Source organism: Castanea sativa, chromosome 9, assembly GCF_040712315.1.
Source record: "Castanea sativa cultivar Marrone di Chiusa Pesio chromosome 9, ASM4071231v1".
Lineage (NCBI taxonomy): Eukaryota > Viridiplantae > Streptophyta > Magnoliopsida > Fagales > Fagaceae > Castanea > Castanea sativa.
The window spans coordinates 24,674,632-24,698,519 of NC_134021.1; the positions used below are offsets into that span (position 1 = coordinate 24,674,632).

General features: G+C 39.0%; 1 protein-coding gene and 1 pseudogene across 2 annotated transcripts; both read right to left on the bottom strand.

Annotated features, from left to right (window-relative positions):
• Positions 1-537: 537 nt before the first annotated feature.
• On the bottom strand, positions 538-4,723 carry LOC142610967 (uncharacterized). 2 transcript variants are annotated; one of them, XR_012839924.1, is made up of 5 exons: positions 2,541-4,723; positions 2,285-2,422; positions 2,103-2,165; positions 1,534-1,996; positions 538-1,424 (listed from the first exon to the last, which is right to left on the bottom strand). XR_012839924.1 is itself a non-coding variant. In XM_075782955.1 (4 exons), exons 1-3 carry the CDS (start codon positions 2,926-2,928, stop codon positions 1,696-1,698), a joined length of 1,008 nt encoding a protein of 335 aa, XP_075639070.1. In that variant the 5' UTR covers positions 2,929-4,723; the 3' UTR covers positions 538-1,424; positions 1,534-1,695. The 2 variants fall into 2 exon arrangements, 1 of the variants encoding a protein (XP_075639070.1); XM_075782955.1 differs by having other exon boundaries at positions 2,285-4,723.
• A 2,665-nt stretch (positions 4,724-7,388) lies between these two features.
• Positions 7,389-15,931, bottom strand: LOC142610759 (ribonuclease MRP protein subunit POP4-like; annotated as a pseudogene).
• Between the last annotated feature and the right edge of the window lie 7,957 nt (positions 15,932-23,888).

A 23,888-nucleotide genomic window follows, 5' to 3' on the forward strand; every position in this document is an offset into this window, starting at 1 on the left:
TCATGCAAGCGCGAAAGAAAGAGAGGGAGAAGGAAGTCTTCATGGTAGAAAGATGTGAAGACCTGGAGGGATTAGACGAGAAAAGGAAAGATGCCCAAGAGCGTAGCTGCAGATATAGATGAAGAATGACTGAAACTTATGGCAAGATGACTAGGAAAAGGGTGTTTGCAAAAGGGCAACTTGTATTGAAAGTAGCAGACAACGTCAGACGAGATATGGCAGGACCATTTAAACTCTCACCAAAATAGAAAGGACCCTCTGTGATAAGGGAAGCACACTCAAGTGGGTACTACCGTTTGACCTAGATGGATGGAAAAGATCTAATGGACCTCATTAATGGCAAATGGTTAAAGCAATATTATGCCTAAGAGACATTGTGTAGTTGTTCCTTTCTTGTTTAGTTCTTCTTCTTTTTTCTCCAAGTGATGATGTCACAAGAAAATATTGTAGCATATTTCTCTTTAGGAAAGTAATTAAAGAACTATGAAGTATTAGCAAAGGAAAGCATATTGTATCATAGTTATAGTAATACTCGTAGTAAAAGTAGTAACAGATGTAGCACCATAAATTACAAGCCCAAAATATATAAGTCATGTCAGACTTATCAAATAACTGCTAGAGAAAATAAAAAGTATACTAGATAGGGCCAAAGAGGGAAGGAAATAACAAAAAAAAAACTACACAATGTAATTTCATCAAAGGCCAGAAATAAGGGGCTGATCTCCAAAGCGGCTAGAGCCAGCAACACCAGAAAGGAGGCGCTCACAACGTGCCTCTAGGTCTGCCACCTCCTTCTTCAAAGCCTCAATGCGAGCATCTATAGCATCTACAACAGGCTGAACCTTCTTCATGAAAAAGGCTCGAGCAATCTTTTGCAGGTGGTCCAGCATGAACTCCACAGCAAAGCCAACTCTAGTCAACTCTTGAATTGCGGCCCTCCACTGCAAAATCCTCTCGACAAACACGGTATCGATAAAGTTATACTCGATATCGTTCATCACGCTCCCCAATAACTTAAGGAAATGCACTCTCTAGGAACCCAGAAGCCATAGAAATCAACATAAGGAGCTCCAGCACCCCAGAAGTCCGCAAGATCAAGATCGTTGACCTCAGGTTGGTCAAACCAAGTGAAGAAAGCAGTAGCCTTACTAGCTGGATCATGAATTGTGGTTGAACTGCTACCTACCTCAAATCGAGAGGGTGGAACCACCTCAATAGGAATCAGACTGGGAGAGAAACATGAAGTATGGCATGAGGGATGGATAAAACGAAGGAAAGGAATTCATAACGAAAAATAGAGAAGAGATTAGAGAAAGAAAAAGTACTAAGACCCGTAGAAATGGGGGTTGCAGGTGCGGCAGAAGTGAGGGATGTAGGCATCACAGTGTCTGCTGTAGTCTCGGGCTCCTTAGGAATATCTAAGGCTAAGGGAAAGAACATACAAAATAATAAAAAAGTTACATTGGGAAGTTAAAAAAAAAAAAAAAAAAAGGAAGAAAGAGAGAAGATCCAACAAGGGCAACAGACACATACCCATAGCCTTGGTCTCATGGTCGCTATCATCGTCCTCATCAGAATTAGAAACCCTCTTCTTCGTGACAAGCTCGTCCTCAGAATCCTCAAGAACCTCCTTAGATCACTCATCAGAAGAAAAATCTGCATTAGGCCCCGTGACCACCAAGGAAGAGCCATCCTTCACGGCTTGAGAGAGAGCAACAAAGGGATCACTGGCAGAGATGACAGGAGGAGTATTAGGAGAAGCACTCTCGGTCTGAGATGCACCCGCAAGAGTAACTCCTTTCTGAAGAGTAGGGATCTTGGACTCACCAACTCTCTCATCCTGGGCACTCTCCTCACCAAGACCAGGCTCATGTGAAGGAATAGGGGCCTCAGTAGAAACTCCCTACGCAACAGCAGAATAAAGGCCTTGGCCTCAGCCACTACGTCCGCCCCCATTGAAGAAACCCTCCATGGATGTGCCCATAGCGGCAAAAATCTACTTGGTCGTAGGATGATATACAGAAAGGGGCTAAAGATTAGCCTGAAGAAAAAAAAAAAAAAAAAGCATGTGACAATGGGAATGCATACAGGAAGGGATATACCTCCAACTCGGGCTCGTCAAGCAAAATAGGATAGGTGGCAAAAGTATCCTCCTTGTGCTTAAACTATCAAAAAAAAAAAAAAAAAAAAGGGAGATAAGTGAGCATGCATATGCAATTATACCGCAAGCATGATCCTATAAATAAGAAAAAATGAAGAAGAAGCAAGGTTAGAGATAACATACTCTCCTCTCAGTGGTGGCAGACGGAGGTGGTGGGGATGTCTTCCTCTTACTGCCTCGGGTCCTGCTAGAAGGAGGGGCATCCGTGGAGCAATGGGCTTGGGCTTGGGCTTGGGCTTGGGCTTGCTTGCAATAGGACACCTGCTAGAATGAGTACAAGCAGAAAGGGGAGGAGAACTCTTAAGGACTATACTGCCTATGGAAGGAAAACCACCCTCATAGGGAACAATATTAGAATAAGTCTCAAAAGAGTCATTACCTCTCTTGGTAGACTTAGGCTTGGCGGACCGAGACACCGAACCCTTCTTCGCAGGTGTAGGAATGTTCACCACCTTCACTTTCTTCTCCCAACCTGTAGGGTACTCACTAGCATACAAGTACCACCCCTTTTCCTTTGCTTGCCACTCAAATATAGCAAACCAACTCTGCTTCCTAGCGTAAGTTACCACAGACTTGATGGGAAGTAATAACTGAAGGTTGGCAGAAATGGTAGCGTGAAGACCATTAGGAGGAATGAGAGAAAACCCACGGCTGCCCAACAACTCTTGCTCAAACGAAGTCATCACGACCTGCCAATACCCATGCATGGTTGCGGTACAAAGACCCTCCCTCTGTGAACCTGGTATAGTGACTGCTGTAAAGCGCATGCTTTAAAACTCAAAGGTACTAGGCCGCAGGAATGGCTGGATAAAAGTGGCAGACTTTAGGATGGTAGAGAAATCGTCAAGAATGTCTTGATCAAGCCCAAACTGTCTCCTCACTCTGTTAGCAGAATAATGCACAAACTGGACCCCCTTATCAGCAAGTTAAGGCAGCCACCCAGCATATGTGGCCACCAAATACATAATCCCCCTCTCATCAAAAACAGGCAACGGGGTGGTGGTCCCAGCCGTATCAGTAAAGTGACCCATAACAGAATTAGCACGTGTAACCAATACCCAGATTCATGTATAATCTCCAACAAAAACCAACTCTTTTATCAAAGAACTCCACGGTAGGATGCCCAAACAGCTTCAACCCAACCCAGTGGTAAGCCAACGGAAAATCATATACAAAACGATCACAAAAGTCAGTAATAGCCTTTGGACATGAACGATACTTCTCTTTGGCAAAATGAACAGACTTGCACTTAGCCAAGTGCCTAGCACATCGTTCCCATAACAGATGCTGCAAGATAGTACTATGGGCAAAAGTAGTAACTATATGGCAAGAACCCGCTTGCTTCTCATCACTCTGAAAAATATACTGCACATACAAGTGACCCAGAAACATAGGGGCTAATGGTAGACTCACCCCAGCAGAAATTTTTATGGCTAAGCAGAAATAAAGAGGTTTTACAACATAATGAGGGTGAGAGCCAAAGACGAACTTACAGAGCCAGGAAGCAACAAAGGCCGCACAGTAAACTACATCGGAAGCCTTGGAGAAAGCCCCAACCCAATGCGACAACTTTGTGTTGCCGCCCATCCCTTTCTTCAATTCGGCCACCACAGCCTTCACCTTGAGAGAGAATTCCATGTCGCTTGGGTCCACATCGCCGAGAATGGGCAACAACAGTTAATTTGCCACATCCTCCAAAGTCACGGTGATCTTGCCGCAGGAAAGAAAGAAGGTATGGGTAGTGGTGCACCATCGACGAACCAAATGGCGGAGATTGAACAAGTCCCTATAGTTGGACAAGCAATGCGACGAGACAATAGCCTTCAATATACCGGCTTTTTGCAACTCTGCCATGAAACCCATATCAGACAACTCCTTATCTACCAATTCCTTCCAACCCAAAGAAGTACCCGACCCGAATTCGAAGAGAATGGGCACAAGGAGCGAGTTTTCTTGGCATACATCAAGATCGGGGATCAAAGAAGCCAAAGGGGCCCAAGACACCTTCGTGTCACGGTGGCGAATGGAGAGCCACAAGCAACCCGGTGGTGGAGGCAAATAATCACCAAGCATCACCGGGAAGTGCATATGGGCATCATACCATGGATCAATGAGAGGGGCACACTCGCTATCCGAATCGCGACCCACTTCCTCCTCATCAGAGCGTCCTAATTCGAAGAAGGGAGCGTCCTCGCCTACGATTTTGGTGGCCGGATCATCAGCAGCAATTTCTTTCCCTTTCCGGCGGGAAGAAGCCTCGCCTTTCGCCGGTGTCATGATAAGATGTTTGGTTGAAGTAGATGGGCGAGAGGGTTTAAGAAAGAGACACGGTGAAGAAAAGAGGGAATGAAAAGGCGTTCTGTGCAAATAATGGAAAGGGAATGAGTTTAAGTACTAATGACAATAAAGATGATGTGAAAAGATGCAATAGGTCAGCCGCCAAAAGAAGCATCGTATTAATGAAGTAGAAGCTGTGTTTTACAATAATTGCTAAACTGGGAAATCCGAAAAGACAACACTGTTCACAATAAGAAAGAAAATATAGTGGGGTCTACTGTTCGAAAAAACCTGTGAACACACAAAAAAAAAAAAAAAAAAAAAGGAGAAGAAGATGAAGAAAAGGATTTTTTTTCACATATGAACTGCAAGAGCAATTCATATGCTCAGGGGGCCTAAATGTTGATGCCCACTTTGGCAAAAAGGCCCAATAGCAAGAAGAAGCCTAACAATATAAAAAGGGTAAAGAAAGAAGAGTTAGCAAGGTAAGAAAAACCATTAAACCCGAATGGCAAGAACAATGGTATACTAACCTATAAAGTAGTAAAAATGCCACAAGGAAAGCAAACGAGCCTAAAGGAGCCTAGTGAAGGAAGTAATAAGCCTATGGGAATCATAAGAAATGAAAAGCAAACAAAATTGGATCGAGGAAGCCCAAAGAAAGGAATTAGTAAATGGTATGGTAATTGAGCTGGAGAAACTCGAAAGATTTAGCAAAAGCCTATGAGAATGGAGGAATGGAATGAGTCAAGGATGCTCAAAGGAATGGAATGAGCCAAGGATGCCTAAAGGGATTAAATAGGCCAAGGAAACCCAAGATAGTATAAGAATAAGCCTAGTAGAAGTACTAGGCAATGTGAACTGAGTAAATGAAAAGTATATGACAGGTCCAAAGGATGCCCAACAGATACAAGTTAAATGATAACATGACAGAAGCAATGGAGCGGCATGGTAGAAGTGTCAGTTGACCCACAAAGAAGGCAGGGACCGGATTGAAGAAGGAAGGACCCATACCCGAGCAAAGCCCAGCCTAGGGAAGAAACGAGATGCATGTCTTCCTCCACGCCACAAAGGGTTAAAAAATAAGCAGCAAGATGCGCAGAAGGATCAGATCAATCCATAGGCCACGACAAACGCATGAACTGTAGACAAGCCCTAGACTCACATGGAAGTATAGTACGCACAAGGCTTAAGCACCACCCACTTGTACCCAACCACTACAGGCGCGGTGGACCATAGGTCAGAGGTAAGAGAGCGTCATAGGTGCATGCTGTAGGAATTAGTAAGAAAGAACACTCAATCCTTATTCGGATGGGAACGCCACGGAAGGCAAGAAAATAGAACAAAAGCTTCTTTTGTCTAGGAATGGAATGTGGTGCAGCTAGCACAGGGTAGTGGTACTGGCTGAGCGGCCGACAAACCAGTGGGTGGCCCGAGAAGGACACTCACACCAGGCCGAAAGTAGTTAAGGAGTAAAACTCATCACGGCAAGCAGTATAAAATGGCCTTAATTGTGCACGAAAAAAAGAGGGGAGGGGAGAACAAGGACAGAAGGGCAAGAAGTAAGAAGAAACAAGTGAAAAACAACGAAGAAAAAAAAAAAAAAAAGTGAGAAAATAAGAGTGCGATAAGGCATGCACCAATAGGCTATTATCTTCTCTCCCTCTCAATAGTCTACTCTCTAGCAAGATTAGAAGATTAAGCTATTTAGGCCCATTCTTTCAAAGTAAGCAATTTCTATGGCACAATTTCCCTGTAAGATTGCTCACATTAAAGATTGGTTCCCTTCTTCGGCCTAGTCTACCGAGGAACTAAGTGCAACAAACTAACCCCCCTTTCCCTTCTTTTATCGTGATTGATTAAGCATTAATCTTACTTCCGCTATATTCACATAGTCATGTTTTCTTGTTGGGAAATGATTTAAGTACCATCTTCTGTTGGCAGTAAACATGTCTTCAATGGAATAGAGAAAGATAGTCTATTGGAGTTTATTTGAAAAATGCAAGTAATTTAAAAATTAAAAAAATTAAAAAAGACTTTTTTCCTCCAAATCTGAGTGAATAAAGAAAAAGAACAAGAAAAAAGATGCTCAAGTGCAAAACACAACAATTAGTAAGAGTCTCTATACTTTTGTCTAAACCAACCACTAAAATATTTCAGGTCAGAACAAACTAGTAGCTACCCCTTGAGGTTTCTATTGGCATTTGCAATTGGAAAAAAGTTTAGCTCCAAACCGGTTTGAAACTATTTCCCTCTAACCTATTACGTGGCAATTGAAAAGACCATCTATGTGTAATTTTAGTTACGTGACTTTTTTAATGAACCATGTGACTTGTTTAAATAGTACACAAAGATAGCCTTACAAATTGTCATAATGGATTGGGAAAGATAGCTTTAATCTGGTTTGGAGTAAAACTTGTCCTGGACAATCAATTTATAAATGCACTATTGATCACTCACTAACTATGCAACAGAAAATCTATTATAACCATGACTGGGGCCTTTGCCACCACCCACCTTGAGGGGCCAGACTTGGCATTTCTAGCATCTGCATAGCAGAACTTGTTGGCATTTGAAAATCATTTTTTCAGTGCACTATATGCCACTCACTAACTATGCAACAGAAAATCTAACAAAACCATGACTGGGGCCTTTGCCAGTTGCCACCACCCATCCCACCTTGAGGGACCAGCACTAAGTGATGACCTTTTTCTACTGAAGGGCCGTGGGGGCCCTATAGCATCTGCAGCTCTCAATAACAACATTGCATCCTAGTATAAATCCAGGACCAGGAACTCTGCAGTACCATAGCCTTCGTCAGATGTAAAAAGCAGCATTCTATAAATCAAAAAGTAGAGGAAGAGAGTTGCTCTTTTAACAGAAACTAAGGATTAAAACTTGATCAAAAACACATCCTTTAGAGAGCAAATTATAGCCAGGAAAGCAAAGAAAAAAAATCACTTAAATATAAAGAGAAATAAATATTACATGTTTCGCAAGTTTTTCCCAACCAATCATAAACAGCATTTCTCATGCCTATTTTGTGCTGTCAAGCACAACATAGAAATGAAAGAACAGGATAGACCACCTGGCAGTGCAATCACCTTGAAGATAGGTTTGCCCTTCCTGTCATAGTTTTCTGTCTAAAAAGTAAAACCAAAACTGTCTCAGCTGCCTGCCAACCAAAAATTGTCACATCAATCATCCTTGTTAAGACCCATCTCCACATAGAAATGAAAGAATAGGATATGAAATGGTCAACTCCTCACCGCTAGATTCTAAATTTTCACTTAATCTTAACGAATCTCTGAATGGGGCCATCACTAATATCGCTTGATACACATTTTGTGCTTTCCTGTAGCTCCATCAAAGTTGGACCTAAATAAAATTCTCTGAGTTTCTGGAATACAAAAAGAAAAGCCATCTTGAGTGAAATTGTTTCCCCTAAAATGAATGCATAGTACCAATCTTATGTTCAACATATGCAATGGTTGCAAGTTTGAACCACCATAGTCCATAAAATAAAATAAATATATGGAAGAAAGAATCTTAATCTAGCTTTCCCATATATTGATGAGTGTGTTCGGATGAGCTTATTTTTATTGGACTCTCCTATTTAAAAATGTGTAAAATATAGTTTTACCTAAAATAAGCGAGTCTTTAAAACACTGTACATAAGTTGATGATGAAAATAAACTGGGATTTAAGCTAAAACAAACAGACCTAACTGCAATATGACACACCAATACATTGAAAATATCATGTTTGAACAACCAAGAGACTAAATTTTCCTCAGAAATTTCCAATTTATGCATTTTGCCCATTTGGAATTAGGTACTTGAAGCCTAGTACTGGCACTGTACAAAAAACTCCCTTCCCAACAGAATAAATGCAAGCATTTTGCAATTTTGGAGTTAGGTATCTGAAGCCTCGTATTAACACAGTCCAAAAAATTTCCCATACCAATGAGTTCTAGCTCAACTGACAATTCCTCCCTTTATAAGAGCTAGGTGGAGGGTCATCGTGAGTTCAAAACTTATAGGGGGTGTGTGTGTGTGACTTGCTAAAAGAGGGAGAGGGGGGGGGGGGGGGGGTAACCATTTACAAAGAAACATGAAATTTATGCAAAGAAATGGAAAATCTTGAGTGTGCCACCAACAAATAGCACATCTTAACTGTATTCACAGCCAAAAATAAGAATACAAGTTCTTGATCATTTGCGGCAAAATCCTATGTAATGAAAAAAAAATCACCTTGGATGCAATGATGAATATCTAGATCACAAGCCAAAATTTCTTGAAGTGAGTTTGTCCCCATGCAATGTAACTTTCCAGCAATCAACTTGGAAAATAAAGACAAATCTTTTTGGGCACAACTGCAAAATATATTTAAAAAATTAAAGTTTAACTATCAGCATCCCCCAATATGAAGTCAGATGATAAGAAGAGAATGTAAATGCTCGTAGAGCAATTACTGATCCAATCTATCAAAAAAAAAAATTATTGATCCAATAAATATAGAAATAGTGTCTCTTTAGTTTCAGATGTCTTTTACAACTTCTAGCTCAGGGGCACACTCAATTTGTTTTACTTTCTACTATGCATGAAAGTGTAAGGCTCTTGTGAAGCATGGAAATTAAACCCTAATTTAGACATGGTGTAAATGAACCACCCAAAATCCGGTGACTTTCATTGCATATTTAGGCATTAAAATATACCTTGTGTTTCTTTTTCTTTTTTTTTTTGGGGGGGGGGGATAGGTAGATAGTGGGGGCCTTGGTGTGATGGCAAGTACCTTCCACCAAGGTGAGAAGTTGCGGGTTTGAGTCAGGAAATTAGCCTCCAAAAAAAATTGAGGGTAAGGCTGTCTACCTTCACCTTTTCAAGACCCTACAAAAGCGGGAGCTTGTGTATTGGATACAACCTTTTAGATAGTGGGGAAGATGGGAGGTGGGAGTTCGAACCACAAACATGGAGTACCACAAAGGATACCATTACCGTTGGGCTATCATTTGAACCCCCTGTATTTCTTACTTTTACTAAATAGTATGGCAGACTCCTTTGGTTTTGCTAAATAGTTAGAGATTTCCCTGATTAAGATAATTACTTCACTACCTTGTCAATTTTCAAATACTGCAAAATCATGGACAGAAAATATACTAGTCAAACATTTTATTTTGCCAGCTGTAGAGCTCCATTACTTCATATAAGAAAAATTGTATAAAAGGCTACACAAGCATATACACAATGCAGTCAATCTAAATCTTCCTCATGCATGCATGTTTAGTATGAGACTATAAGAGTATCAAAACTACAACTAATTATGGTTAAATTAGTTTGAAGTTGGGGCTGGTGGATGAATTACCTCGGAAGACATCATCTTGTGTAATTATCCCAAATGTTTCTGCAATTTCACGAATCATGATACCGCTCACTCCAGTGAAAGAAGTTGCTTTACACTCAGCAACTGCCAGAAATTTGGAAGGAAACTGTAGTAAGTAATTAAATATAAAAAAATAAAACAAATAAAACAAATTTAAAAATAAAAAAGAAGAGAGAGAGATAAGTGCAGGACATTTGAATTTTTTATGGGGGTCTTTAGAGGAGTGTTTCAAACATTCTTTGGTGGCTTGGGAGAAGGTGCATTCACCATTAGAGATGGGTGGTTTGGGGATTAGGAAGTTAGTTCACTTCAATCAAGCCCTATTAGGAAAATGGTTATGGAGGTTTGGCCAAGAAGGAACTCATCTCTGACAAAGGGTTATTGCCACCAAATATGGAGAGGGTCAAGGGGGGTGGAATACTAAAGTTTGCAGAAGGGCCCATGGGTGTGGTCTTTGGCGTGGTATTAATGACGGTTGGGAGAAGTTCTCCAAACATTTGGCCCTCGTGGTGGGTGATGGCTCTCGCATTCTTTTTTGGCATGATAGGTGGATTGGGTATACCTCACTTAAAATGCTTTATTCTAATTATATGTGTGTTCAAATGACAAGGAAGCTTGCATTTCTGATGTATTGTGTCATCAGGAGGGTGGGAATCATAGATTTTGGAATTTGAGATTTTATAGGAATTTTCATGAGGGAATTAGAAGATGCCTTCTCCTTCCAGGATTTCATTCAATCTCGGATTCCGAGAGGCATTGGATGTGATAGTCCCCATTGGTGTCTTAATGGGAATGGTAAGTTTGATCCGGTCCTTTTATAATAAGATTAGGGATACCGCTCTCTCTAGCTTCCCTTGGAAGGGGATTTGGAAAGCCAAGGTTCCTAAAAGGGTGGCTTTCTTCATGTGGACTGCAGCTCATGGTTGGATACTTACCTTGGATAATTTGATGCTCCGGGGTCTCCCTTTGGTGAATAGGTGTTGTATATGCTATTGTAATGAGGAATCTATGGACCATCTTCTCCTACATTGTCCTATAGCTCATTCTTTGTGGGTGCAAATGTTACAAGCTTTTAGGATCCAAACGGTCATGTCAGGTTCAGTGGAGAGTTTGGTGTTTTGTTGGACTAATTGGTTGGGGAAATTTTCTTCGGATGTATGGAATATGGTTCCTGGCTGTTTGATGTGGGTTGTTTGGATGGAAAGAAATCGGCGCTCTTTTGAGGCTAAAGAGAAATCGCTTGTTCATTTACAAGCTCTATGCCAGAGTACTCTTTTTTATTGGGCTAGGTGCTGGGGTTCTTCAAATTGTTCTTCTACTTTGGAGTTTCTTACTTCCCTTAGAATTGGCCCTTAAGTTGCTTTTCATATCTTTGTTGTTTTTTGTTGTTGTTTCTTGTGTTCACCATCTTGAACACCTTGTATTTGCTGTTTTCGATTTTTCAATATGATTCTTATTACTTATCCAAAAAAAAAAATAAGTGCAGGACTTTTGTGCATATGTATAGGTTTTTTTATTTTTTTGGAAAGGTGGGGGGTCCTTTCATTTATTAATCTCTTTTACTGCAGTTGACACTGCTGATTAGTGTGCAGATTAAGTCTATGTGCGCAGCACTCCAAATAATTTAATAAGCTGGTGAACATTTAATAGACTATACATGGCCCTCAGACGCACAGACAAGATATCATTGAACATTCCTTTTGAAGTAAAATGATTCAAAGGAAAAAAAGAAACAAGGGGGGAGGGGGTGACTTAAAGGCTTTTGCCCTTTCAGTAAGGAGGTTTCAAAACACTTTTTCAACTACAAATTTATTAAACTCCACTTTTTTGTAGGTACAGCTTTTTCAAACAACCCTGTTATTAAAAGGCTGAAAAATAAGTTGTACCAAACGGGTAAAAAGGATATCCCCATGAACTTGAAGAGTCATACAGTGTACCTCTCTGTGAATTTTGGACTTCTTGCCAGTAACAACTCATCAAAGGACACTAGCGGGGGAACTACCTGTGTATCTTTTTCCAAATAGGGTTTGCTTTTATATTCTCACTATCTTATATTTGTTCCGTATGACAATTTTTGCAGTTCTTTCCAAAGGCATAGTACTGCATGCACAGGTAAATGTTTGGTATCCATTGGGTAAAGTTATTGAGCTGTTAGATTCTTGGCAGAGCAAGTTTGGTAGACATCGAAATATAGATTTCTAGAGGGTTGCGCTGCATTGTTCGTTTTGGTGCTTATGGCTGGGGCAGAATGCTAAATGCTTTGAGGATTGTGAACGGGGTCTATCCTTGATATAAAGTCTTTCTTCTTCAGTACTCTCGTTGATTGGAGTTTATTTTTACCATCTTGTTCTTGTTTGTCCCTCCTTGATCTTATTGATCATTGTAATCTGGGTTCTTGATTTTAGCCACTATAGTACATTTTCAGTGTATTTGGTTGTTCTTAATAAAAAAATTTACATTATTTATATAAAAAAAAAAGTATCCCACAAGTGACAGGAAATTTACATGCAATCCAGCAATAACACAAGGAGCAGGCTGTTGCCATTGTAGACCAGTCCATCATGGCATGATGTAGACAGTAATAGGGACAGGAAAAGGCGGATAACAAGATTACACATCAAAATTACTTCTACATTCTCTAGAAGCAAACAGCTACTATAGGTTCCACAAGCACTCTTATTGCAAAGATTTCTGTAAAAAGAGTATAGTGTTACCTAGAATGAAAGCCCCGTGTAGATCTGCGCTGAGAAGACACTGAGCCAACTGATTTTTCCTGTAAGATCAAACAAAATTATAAACCTGTTTACTGAATGATAATAAGCACATAAAAGAAAGATAAAAAATGCAAAAAATATTTATAATAATAATGAAGGATAAGAAACTGCATGATTGCAAGATCAGCATAGAAGGACAATATTCCTACCCAACAGTTTTAAGCAGTTGCATCATGTAGCCTTTCCACATTTCATGCATAGGCCTAAAAACATCAAACCTGTTATCCAAACACATCCAATAATAATTAGAACATACTGTTGTTTGAGAAAATTTAAAGGCAGAATCAACTTTGAAACGCATAAAAACAATTATTCTTCGGATTACATCATATGCAGAAGCAAACTTTAATTTCCATCTGTATTCTCTCATCATCTAAACATTCAAGAGTAAGTCAATTGTTATTTTCCTAATTTCTTCCTCCAAATTGTTAAACAAACTACAGCTGAAAATTCAAAACAATTGGCAAGCATCAAACTAGTCAAGACTGGAACAGGGGAAATAGATCCCTCATGTAAAGCCTCTCATAAAACACCAACCCTCTGAAGAGTAAAACCAGTTCAACCAGCAGGATGGGATTATTTCTCGAAATTATTGCTTACATAGGTTTGACCCAACTACTTATAAGATAAACCGATAAAGTTACGGTACCAGTTCAAAAAACTACTGCAATGCAAATTTCAAGCTTGCAACTCAACTGTCTCAGTGAGCAGTTTTGGCTCAACATTAGATAGAGATAGATGATCAACTTGATACAGCCTTCCCCAGATTCCCAGTCCAGCTTAGTATGCTTTCCAAAAAATGAAGCTATGTCCTTTTGAGAAGGTTAGCCTAAATAGTAAATACTTAGTTGTTCATGAAATAAGTAGCCACCAGATATACAGTGAGAATAATAATATCTAGATTGAAAGTATAGAAGAAGAAAAGGACCACAAGGTCACAACCATGAACAAAGAAGGGAAGCATTAAATTAACTTAGAAGAAGAAGGAAGAAGAAGGAGAAAAATCATTGAGTCACAACCATGAACAAATCAGAGAAGTATTAAACTCACTTATGAAGCTCTTGGGGCAAATCAAATGATCCACATTTTTTATGCTGTTTCATGGACATGTGCTTTTTAGAACGCTTCGAATGCATCCGCAAAGCCCTGATATGAGAACCAGTAGATACGCCACGTCCTTGTACATAATTATCAAGAAGGACGAAATGGTCAATATGTATTTTTCTGGACTTCTGCATGTACTTCTGAGCCATATCACCATTCTGAAGAAGCTCATGTAAAATCTTATTGACCATGTCTCCTTTTCTACTAGAAAGCTGCACGATGCCAGGCAGACGTGAGCCAAGGAGCTGAGAATACATCATCTCTTAATTCTGTAAAGTCAACTAACTAATTGAAGCAGCTCCAATGATCCAAGGCTCATGGTTCAAAAAGAAAAGATTTACCTTAATATTGGATGCCAGCAGATTCTCGTGTACAGCTTGAGAGAGCTGCAAATATGCTGGAGCATTTTCTTCAGGATCTGCATAAAACAAAAACAAAAAACAAAAAATTTGACTTCCATCTAATCAATTAGAATATATATAAGCACAAGGATATAAGTACACATTACATTCCTTTTTTAAAATAAATTTTACTTAAAAAACTAAAACAAGTATATGCATGCCTAAAGCAATACCTTGCGAGTTGTGACACAGTAAATATAGAACCACGTTACATTCCTTTTTTTAATACAGTTCATAAAACTAAAACTATATGCAATTTTGCATGCCTAGAGCAGTACCTTGTTAAGCAGGGTGACTCCAGAAAGAACAAATGCATTCATTATAACAGAACTACAAAGTTTGGTTCTAGAACAACTAACTAGACAAAAACCAAAAAAGTGTATGGTATTAAATAAATTGGGAGCCAATCTGGACACCCGAGTAGCCAAACTATTTATAACGGTTGTCTGTTGGACATTGGACATACAAAAATGAAGAATTTAAGACTTTTCTGAGACAGCCTTACAAGATGATATTCAAGCTGCGTTTGTTTCGGCTGAAAATGAATTTGAGAAAATATTTTACACCCTGATGTGTGTTTGGTCACACGTAAAATTTGGTCAAACTGAAAACCATTTCATTGACCGTAAAATTCAACCCCCAAAACCATAAAATCAATTACACACTTGTTTTACCTTCAAACTCAGTTTTACGAACTGAAAATCTGAAGAGAGACTGAGCGAGAGAGAGCCCAAGCCGAGCAAGGAGAGGGTACTGCCGGTGATGCCCAGAACCACCCCTTAACATACAGCCCCGCCGTCGCATGCAAGCCACTCCGCCGACCCATCCCTTGTCCTCGTCCTCACTGACCCATCTCCATCGACCCATCCCTCGTTCGAACCAACCCATACCTTCAAATCAAGTTTTAAGGATTGAAAACCAGACACAAGAGAGAGAGAGAGAGAGCTTGAAGGGAAAGTGAACCCGAAGAGAGAGAGCTTGAACCTGGGATAATCTCATCGTCGCTGCCGGCTCATAGTCACCGCCTGAAGCATGTCATCACCGCCAAACACAGATCGGAGCCTTGTCATCTCATTCTCATCGCCGCTGAAGCTCGTTTTCAACTCCAAACACAGATCGGAGCCTTGACCCGATTTCAACCTCTCTCAATCTACCTCTCTTTCCCTCAATCTCTCACTCTTTCTTCCTCCCCCTCTCTATTTGACCGAGTTTGAAAGTTTAATGGTTTTATTTTGATTTTTGTTTCTTTAAAAAGTTTATATCTTGCATTTTTCTATTATAAATTTGTTTGGAAGCTGAGGAAATGTGAGAAACTAGTAGAAAATTTGTATTTTTCAGAATGTTACCAAACACTTGAAAATGTTTTCTAATACAATTTCCAAAATGCAACCAAATATTAAAAAATATTTTCCTTTCCCAAAAATATTTTCACCTGCAATTATTTTACGCTCGGAAATTCATTTACATGGAGCCAAACACAGCCTTATTTCTTAATGAAAATTTTTTTCCCCTAATAAAAGGGAGATCCTCAAAACCAAAGTTAGGCATACAAGAATTTTTTTTTTTTTTTTAATTTAAAAAAAAAAACACCTTTCTTGTGTTGAGCATCAAATGAGGGAGTGACCGCTGCATCAGTTTTATCTGTTAAAGAAGTTGTCCTATGAGGTTCTTTCCCATCTCCTTCTTTTATACTCTTTTTGTTCTTTTGTTGTAGCAAACCTCCGCTTCAATGCCTCCAAAGCATGTTTTCTTGGATCTTGAATAGCTGTTTCAGTAGCCATGGAAACTAGAATAGTTCACAGCCTTCCTCCTCACAATATGAAGAAAATGGAACCACCTAAAAGGATGTGGAAAATGAGCTTGTTCAGAAACTTAAAATTAAAGATTTGGAAATTAAAAAATTTCAAGATTTGAACAATGTAGTTATGGGTCTCTCTTTCGTAAGAAAGCTACCCTCTCAACCTATAGACACAATCACACATCTCAATAACAATCTTCTATCATCAATGGCTCAAGTCAATGGTTCAAATTACTCTCGCAGCCAGAGCCAATCTAGAGCTAAGCATGAACTGATAGCTCCTTGTGTTTAGAATTTACCGGTTTATGGTGAAAGAACATCATCACTAAAGCTATTATAATTTTATACACAAAAAAATACTTCAAACTTCAAAGTCAGATGAGAATCATACCATTATCACTGAAATTTTAATCAAACACCTTCACGCATACTCAAATCAAGTCTAAGAGAGAGAGAGAGAAACTCACAGTCACATAGACAAACACTTAAGAGAGACACTCATGGAAACTCTTGGCAACTTTGGATTATGCCTAAGCCACATTGCAAAATTGGGTTATGATTTTTGAGGTGAAATTACTAGAGAAGACGTTTGAACTGTAAATATTGAATTCTTCAGCAAATTTTTATTTTTATTTTTATAAATCAAATCCTAAAAGTAACCACTTTTCAAAACATATTGGCAAACTATGCTAGTATATGTAAGAATTATAGACAATTGATCATTAACATTAAATTAGCCAATAGCCTTCTAAATCTCAAACACATACGCAAAGTCTAACAATGGCAAAATCAACAAGGTCCCCAACTTACAACTAATATATATAAGTTCGGTGAATTTTATTGGTACCCAATAAAGAATTTGATCTAAAAACCACGAAAATCAACGAATTTTAGAGCATTATCACATGAGAGGTTTAACTATATGCCGGAGCAACAAAGTATTGATAGCAACTACATGAAATTTAATTTTCTTACAGAACAGAAGATCTGGGCGGAAAAACCCGAAAAGAAATCTGCACCCAATGATATCACCCAGGGCCAGCCCTTCCACTAGGCCTATTAGGCAATTGCCTAAGGCCCCCAAGTGGAAGGGGGGAAGGGGTAGAAGGCAAAAAAAAAAAATTGGTTTCAGATGAATCTAAAAAAAATCTGGCACATTCTTTTGACCAAAAATACAAAATTTCTGTTATATCCGGTTAAACATTGGTAGCACAAAAAAAACATTTTGGTCTATACAAAATCAATTGTCCCAAAAATAACATCATTATCCTCTAGACAAACCAAAATTCAACAAGATAAACTACAAATCCGGTCTAAGAAATTAACCACAAAACAATCACAAATCAAAACAAAAAACAAACCTCAAATCCCTAAAATTTTTACCGTTTCTCTTTCTCATTCTTGCTCAGCTTCTTTCTCTCAGCTCTTGCTCTCCACCTTTCTCATTCACTGTTGCTGGCTGCCTGGCTCAAGCTTCCTCTGATCTAAATTATCCGATCACATCTGATCTGAAAACTCTGAACTGACTGAGGAGTGAGGACTGCCGACTGTCGCTGCTGCGTTTTGATTCTGCAGATGGATGAGTTTTGACTTTTAAGGTATAAAAAGATGGAAGATGGAAGTGCACTAGTAGAAAAAACTCAAGGTACATAATGGAAAGATGGAAGAAACTGGTCAAATTTATATTGGTTGCAGATATCAATGACACAAGCCAGACCATTTGAAATAACATTTTGGTATATAGCAAAAGCAACAAAGGAAATTGAATGGTAAAGTCAACCTAAAAAATTGCTTCTGTTAATACCACTAGTATCAGATTTTAGTTTCCAATAACCCAAGACTGGTATCAGATTTTAGTTTCCAATAACCCAAGAGAAAGCATGAAAATCATCTAACCAGCCTTTCCAGAGTATCTAAATTTAATGGGAAAGGCTTGCTGCAATGACATTCTCACTTAACAAAAGATTTCTTTGATGGATATTTCACCATAGGCATAAAAAATTTAGCAGGAACTACAAAAATGACTAAAATTATATATATATATATATATATATATATATATATATATATATATATAACCCAAGTACAAAATCATGAACTGTTATCTTTGGGGATTAGGAGACGTTAACTTTTTTTACATTCGGTGGCTAAATAATCAAATCATTGTCACTAGAAATAAATTATCAAACGACACAATCGCTCATGGAATCAAGCTTTTCTAGTAACTACATGGATAAACAGTTTTACTAAAAATTATTGTAATTTTGGCCGTTTAAATTTCCTTGGCTGGAGATATATTGAAAACTATAAACCTCTAACTAACAGATTAAACAGAGAGCATGGAATCAAGCTCTTCTGATTTGGTTGTATTTGTTCCTTGTTCAGAGTGTTCACCATAGTGAACATGATGTTCAGTTTTTTCAATAAAAGTCTTATTGCCAATCCAAAAAAAAACAGAGCAACCTAAAGGTATGATTAAACCTACAACCCACAAATACAAATGAAGTCCCATAATCAGGTAATAACAACCACTTACTAAACATAAAGATTAGCAAAAATATTTTTGCAAAAACCAATAATCATGCAACAACCCAAAAATATCATACAAACCCCAACCCTTAAAGAACTGCAATATGCAATATCTACGAACATATACAAGCAAAGCAAGAAAAAAAAAAAAAAAAAAAAAAAAAAAAAAGGAATATACCGAAGTTACAAAAAACCTGTACCACACTACTACATAAATTTGGCTTGTTCTATGTTACCTCTAGGGTATGGCACCCACCATGATCAAAATCGATTATTTCATATGTTGTTATTTTAGTTTTTGTTTATATTCATTATAGAATGGTGGATATCAAAATAATTGAGAACACAGTGTTATGATCATAATGGCTACCATCAATTCCTAACTTCCTATAAATTCAAGCAAACCCCAGCGAAACCCAAAAAACCAATATAAATACCCCATTGTCTTCTCTATCGAACAGTTGGCGTACAATAGAGATGAGGCCAAAATTTTAATTAGAAATTAAAAAACTCTAATGGAATCAGATTAGCTTATTGACTCTAATAAGAATAATTAAATATCAAAATAGAAATAAGATCAAGAAACAAAGTGAAAGACATCAACGTAAATTAGAAAGACAGAAAAAAAAGAACCCAGAAACCCAAGGCCTAAACTTAGACAGTAGCTAAAGCAAATCATGCAAAACCACTAAATCATCAACTTGTAGAATAAACCAACAAATTCAAACATGATGCAAAACCAATTAAATCAAATTTTGGGTACCGATTTCCGTGATTGAGCCGATGTTATCAGTTCTCCGTTCTTCCTCGGGTGGTTGACCCAAACTCCAACTGAAAGCCTTGGTTTGGGGGTTGAAAGATGTAAGCCACGGTTTTGTGAGAGAGAGAGAGTTACGCAGATCTTGTGACTGAGAGCTGATTCCCCTTTGTTTTCTGATGAGAAGCCAGAGAGAGAGAGAGAGAGAGAGAGAGTGAAGAAGAAAGAGTAAGGGAGGAAAGAAACAAAATGTCACTTTTTATTCAATCGGGTATTATTTTAAGGGAGAACATTGTTTATGGCTAACCCGGGGGTTGGCTGAGTTGGTAGAGCTTTCAGTCTCAAAGTGCTTGTACTGGGCTCGACTGAGTGTGCTTCCTAGTTCGAGTCTTGCTACTTGCACTTTAAAAAGAATTTTCTGGGCCAGTGCTTTACCCCTGCGCAGGGCTCTCTCGGCACGAACAGTAATTAGTCTCTGGTTGAAAGCCTTGAGAATACACTGTAGGCAACCAAAAAAAAAAAAAACATTGTTTATAGCTGCTGCATTAAAACCTACAGTATCTCTCTTGCTCTTTAAATTAAGAGAGATACTGTAGCAACTCTAAACTTAATAGTGATACAGAGACTTTTGGAGCATGATTTTGCTGTGTTTTCTCTCCAAATAAGGCTTTAGAGAGCCATTTGTAGATGCTGTAAGGCTTGGCTTTCTCTACTTTTTATTTGTTAAGACTGGGCCAGTTTATATTGAGCTATGGCTAAACGGTTTTTTTTTTTTTTTTTTTTGGGTTATGGTGTAATAGGCCTGGTATCTTCTTGGCAGGGTTGGGCTTGTACTTTTGTTATGGCTGTACTTTTTTTTTTCTTTAATTTTAATCTTGTGTTTTTTATATATATTTTAGTTATTGGGAATATAATGAATAAGGGTCCGTTATATTGAACATTACTTTAATAACATTGTTTGTATTTTTTGAAAATACGTGTGGATGAAAAAGTGTGTAAAAATACATGTAATGTTATTTAAAAATTAAAAATTATTACTTAAAATGGCATACCAAACGGCCCCTAAATCTTTATTTATCTAGGTTGAGATTGCTAAAAACTTGTTATTGTTCAGTGAAACTACAACAACTTTTTATATAAATCAAGTTCTATTTCTTATTTGCTCTATACTTGAAAGTTATTTTTTATTTTAGTCTTTATAAATATATTATTTGATTAGAAATGTCCACTATAAAATATGCATTTGGATATAAAAAACTTTATTAAAAAAAAACTAATTGAGTTTCAAAAAGTATTAATGGATAAATTTGTTATTAGTAATTAACAAAATATAACACAAAATTTAGATGAAAAAATCACTGTAAGGACACAATTTGAGCCCGAACCCACAGTTAGAAGGGGATGGGCCTGAAAGACCTTTTACAATAAAATTTATAGAGAGTAGGCTTGGAATCTAGGTTTTAGTGATGTTAGATAACAAAAATGATGGGCTTTTTCACAATGATACACAAAAGGAACTGTTTATATAAAATAATCTTTTCCTCGGACATGAGTCGAGGATCATTTATATTATCTCTTCCTCAGATAGATTACAACTATGGATCATGAGGTATACAGTGTTGTTTTTCTCTTTTTCTTTTCTCCACCCTTTTCTCAAGGTCCCTCCTTCTTTTTATATCCCTTCCTTCTTCTCCTCTTCATCCTCCACGCAAGGGTTAGATTGTTTAGCTTAGATACTTGTCTCATCCACCTCCCTGAAGTCTTTGGAAACAAGAGCAAGGCTAAACTCTAGTGCTCAGGTTTCACTTCTCCATTAATGCGGCCAGAATAGCAGTTTGCAGAGCATTCAATGCGGGGGCGGTGGTAACAGTTTTATTTTAGATATTTCACAGTCCTCTTTCTCATTCTCCCCATTTACCATGTTTACCCTTATCTATAGGATTTTCTAGCATATTGCCTGTGGATGTTTAACCAGCCCTTCTCCTACCTCGGCTCTACATAGCCAAGAACATAATCTTCCTCGGGCTATCTTATTGGACATACTTGTTCAAGTGTAACCTCCTTACTTATTAGTGTTGCTTTATGAGTTGACATTTTTACATCCTCAGACCATACAGTGTCATCGGATTGGGCCTTTAGCCCAAAAAATACTCTTGGGCCATCCCCACACATATTCCTGGGCCTAATGACCCTACAATAGCCCATTGAGATTCTCATTTTGCTACCTCGGAAAGAAAGGAGGATCTCGACATCTGTCACCGTTAATCTGTGTACACCACACATCTTTGCCGACAAGGATAATGACTTTTAAACTGCCTATTACACATTCCTGACGTTTCGGCATGCGGAGCGTCCCCAAATTAAATTTTGATGTCTCTCTGTCCCCCACGCTCAGCGACGTAACGCGCATCTAACAGTTGAGGATTGCCTTGGGATATAGGCGGGAATTTCCCCGCTTCATAATTCCCACTTAATATAAACACTAACAATTCAAACCCCTTTTTTATACACTACAACACTCGTGCAATGTATCTGCTACCCTTTACGATCTACACGCGCCTTCACATTTACCAAGTACCAGGCTGAGGTGACTTTGTCATTCTAAAGTAAGTTCTCCCAGACTTTCTTTTTCATCATCCTTTTTCTTCCCTCTTTCTTGTTGTGTTTCTTTATCCTCAGCTCATCTATTTTCTTAGTTCTTCCACCATACCCACACCCTGCTCCCACAAATGGGTAGATTTAAATCCCTAGTAGATTCAGATTAAAAAATAGAACAATTTAAGGCTAAGTATAGGATTCCATCGAGGGTGTCCCTTAAATATTGTAAGGAAGGGGAATGGCTCATAAAAAGGCGAAAGGGAGAGGTAGTAATCCCAATGATTGCCTTCATAGAGAGATGGATGAAAATCCCCATAGGGACAGTTATGAGGGATTACCTTAGGGCTTTTAGGTTAGCTCCTACCCAATGCGCCCCTAAGATGTTTAGGATTTTGGGTTTTGTAGATGCCTTAAATGAAAAGATGGATCTGAAACTCACCCATCACGATGTGAACTGGGTTTACAACCTCCACCACCTAAAGGGACAGGGATATTACTTAAAATCTAGGTATCCCGAAGTTAGATTAATCAAATGCCTCCCTGACTCCAACAAGAGTTTAAAAAAAGACTTCCTAATCATATCAGGGGATTGGCACGATGGTCTTCCCTATCCGACAAGGGAGGGGGAACCAGGTGAAGTTCTGGATCCGATTGACTTATTTTACAGTCACTCTTTTTAAACTTGGGTTTATATAAAAACATTTACTTATTCTAACCTTGTTTTTCTTTTCAACGGTTTTGCAGACCCACATGCAGTGGATCGCCATCCCAATCTTGTTGACTTCGCAAGATTAGACAGAATACTGCAGGCTGAAATGTTTGTGCACACAGACAACCAACTCCGTGCAGCTCACCTCATCCTCGGCTACGATCCTATATCCAAAGCTTTCCAGGCACCGAAGTGCGTGATCAGAGCCAAGGCCCCACGCTTACACCGGATAAGCGTTGCAGTCGAGGTTTTCTTCTACCCGAGGGCGCCTCCATTCCTCAAGGCACCCACGTTACACAACCCTTACAACTCATACCAAAGGGTATTCCCATCATCCCAAATCCCAAACAACACACAATTGGTGAAGCGACCTCCTCTCAACCCATCATAAAGGAAGAAGAAGAGATCGTTAAAGTTTCAGATTCCGAGGACAAGTTTGAAGTCTTCAACCAACCCCCTTCTTCTGAGGGTCAAACCGGTGACCTCAGCACATCCTTCTCAACCCATAGCCAAGGAGAAATTTACAATCCTGACGTAATGGGAATCCAACGTAAGCCCAAGCCGAATCTAAAAGACATAATGGAAGCTCAAGTGGGAGGCCAAGAGATCCAAAAGACAGCTCAGACCAAGCCGCCCCAGATGAAGGATAAAGGCCAAGAGAAGTCTTCTCAGCCTAAGATTCCTCCTCCCCCACCCACCCAGTCCTAACACACTGATCAAGCTGATCTTAAGCGAAAAAGGGATCAGCACAAGGGGAAGGATGCGATTGAGGGAGGAAAAGACCTTCCCACAAAAGATGCGGTGCCCGAGAAGGGAGCAAAACATGCTCGCACCATGCAGACGAGGTCAGAGAAACGGGCTGAGACTCATGTGCCTGTATCTGCCCCAATTTGGGCCCCAAAAATGACCATGGATGACCACGTGGTTACCGCTGACGCATCTATTAGGAAATTTGATGAAGGAATAGCTGCTTGCGTGGCGAACGCACTAGAGCAAGCTCTCCTGCTGCTAGAGGACATGCACAAGTTGAGAATGATGCTAGATCAAAACATCTTCATGACGTTAAAAAATGAGCTCACCATGGTAAGAATTCTATTTAGTTATTACTTATTTCCTTCCTCTTTCGCATTAAGATTTTTTGTTCTTAACCATCTCTCTGTGGTCCGCCTTATATTTTTGTAAATAGGCTGTCCAATCTGTTCATAGGGCTGAAGAAATTGCTATTAGTTCCTACAAAGCCCTAAAGAGTGAGGAGACGAGGCGCAGCAACACCCAGAGAACCCTCGAGGTATCAGAGAGAAAGCTGCTAGAGGTCACCACTAAACTGACTAAGGCAGAAAATGGATGGAAGAATGCCGAGGTGGCGTTAAAAATGTCCGAGAAACAGGTCGAGACGCA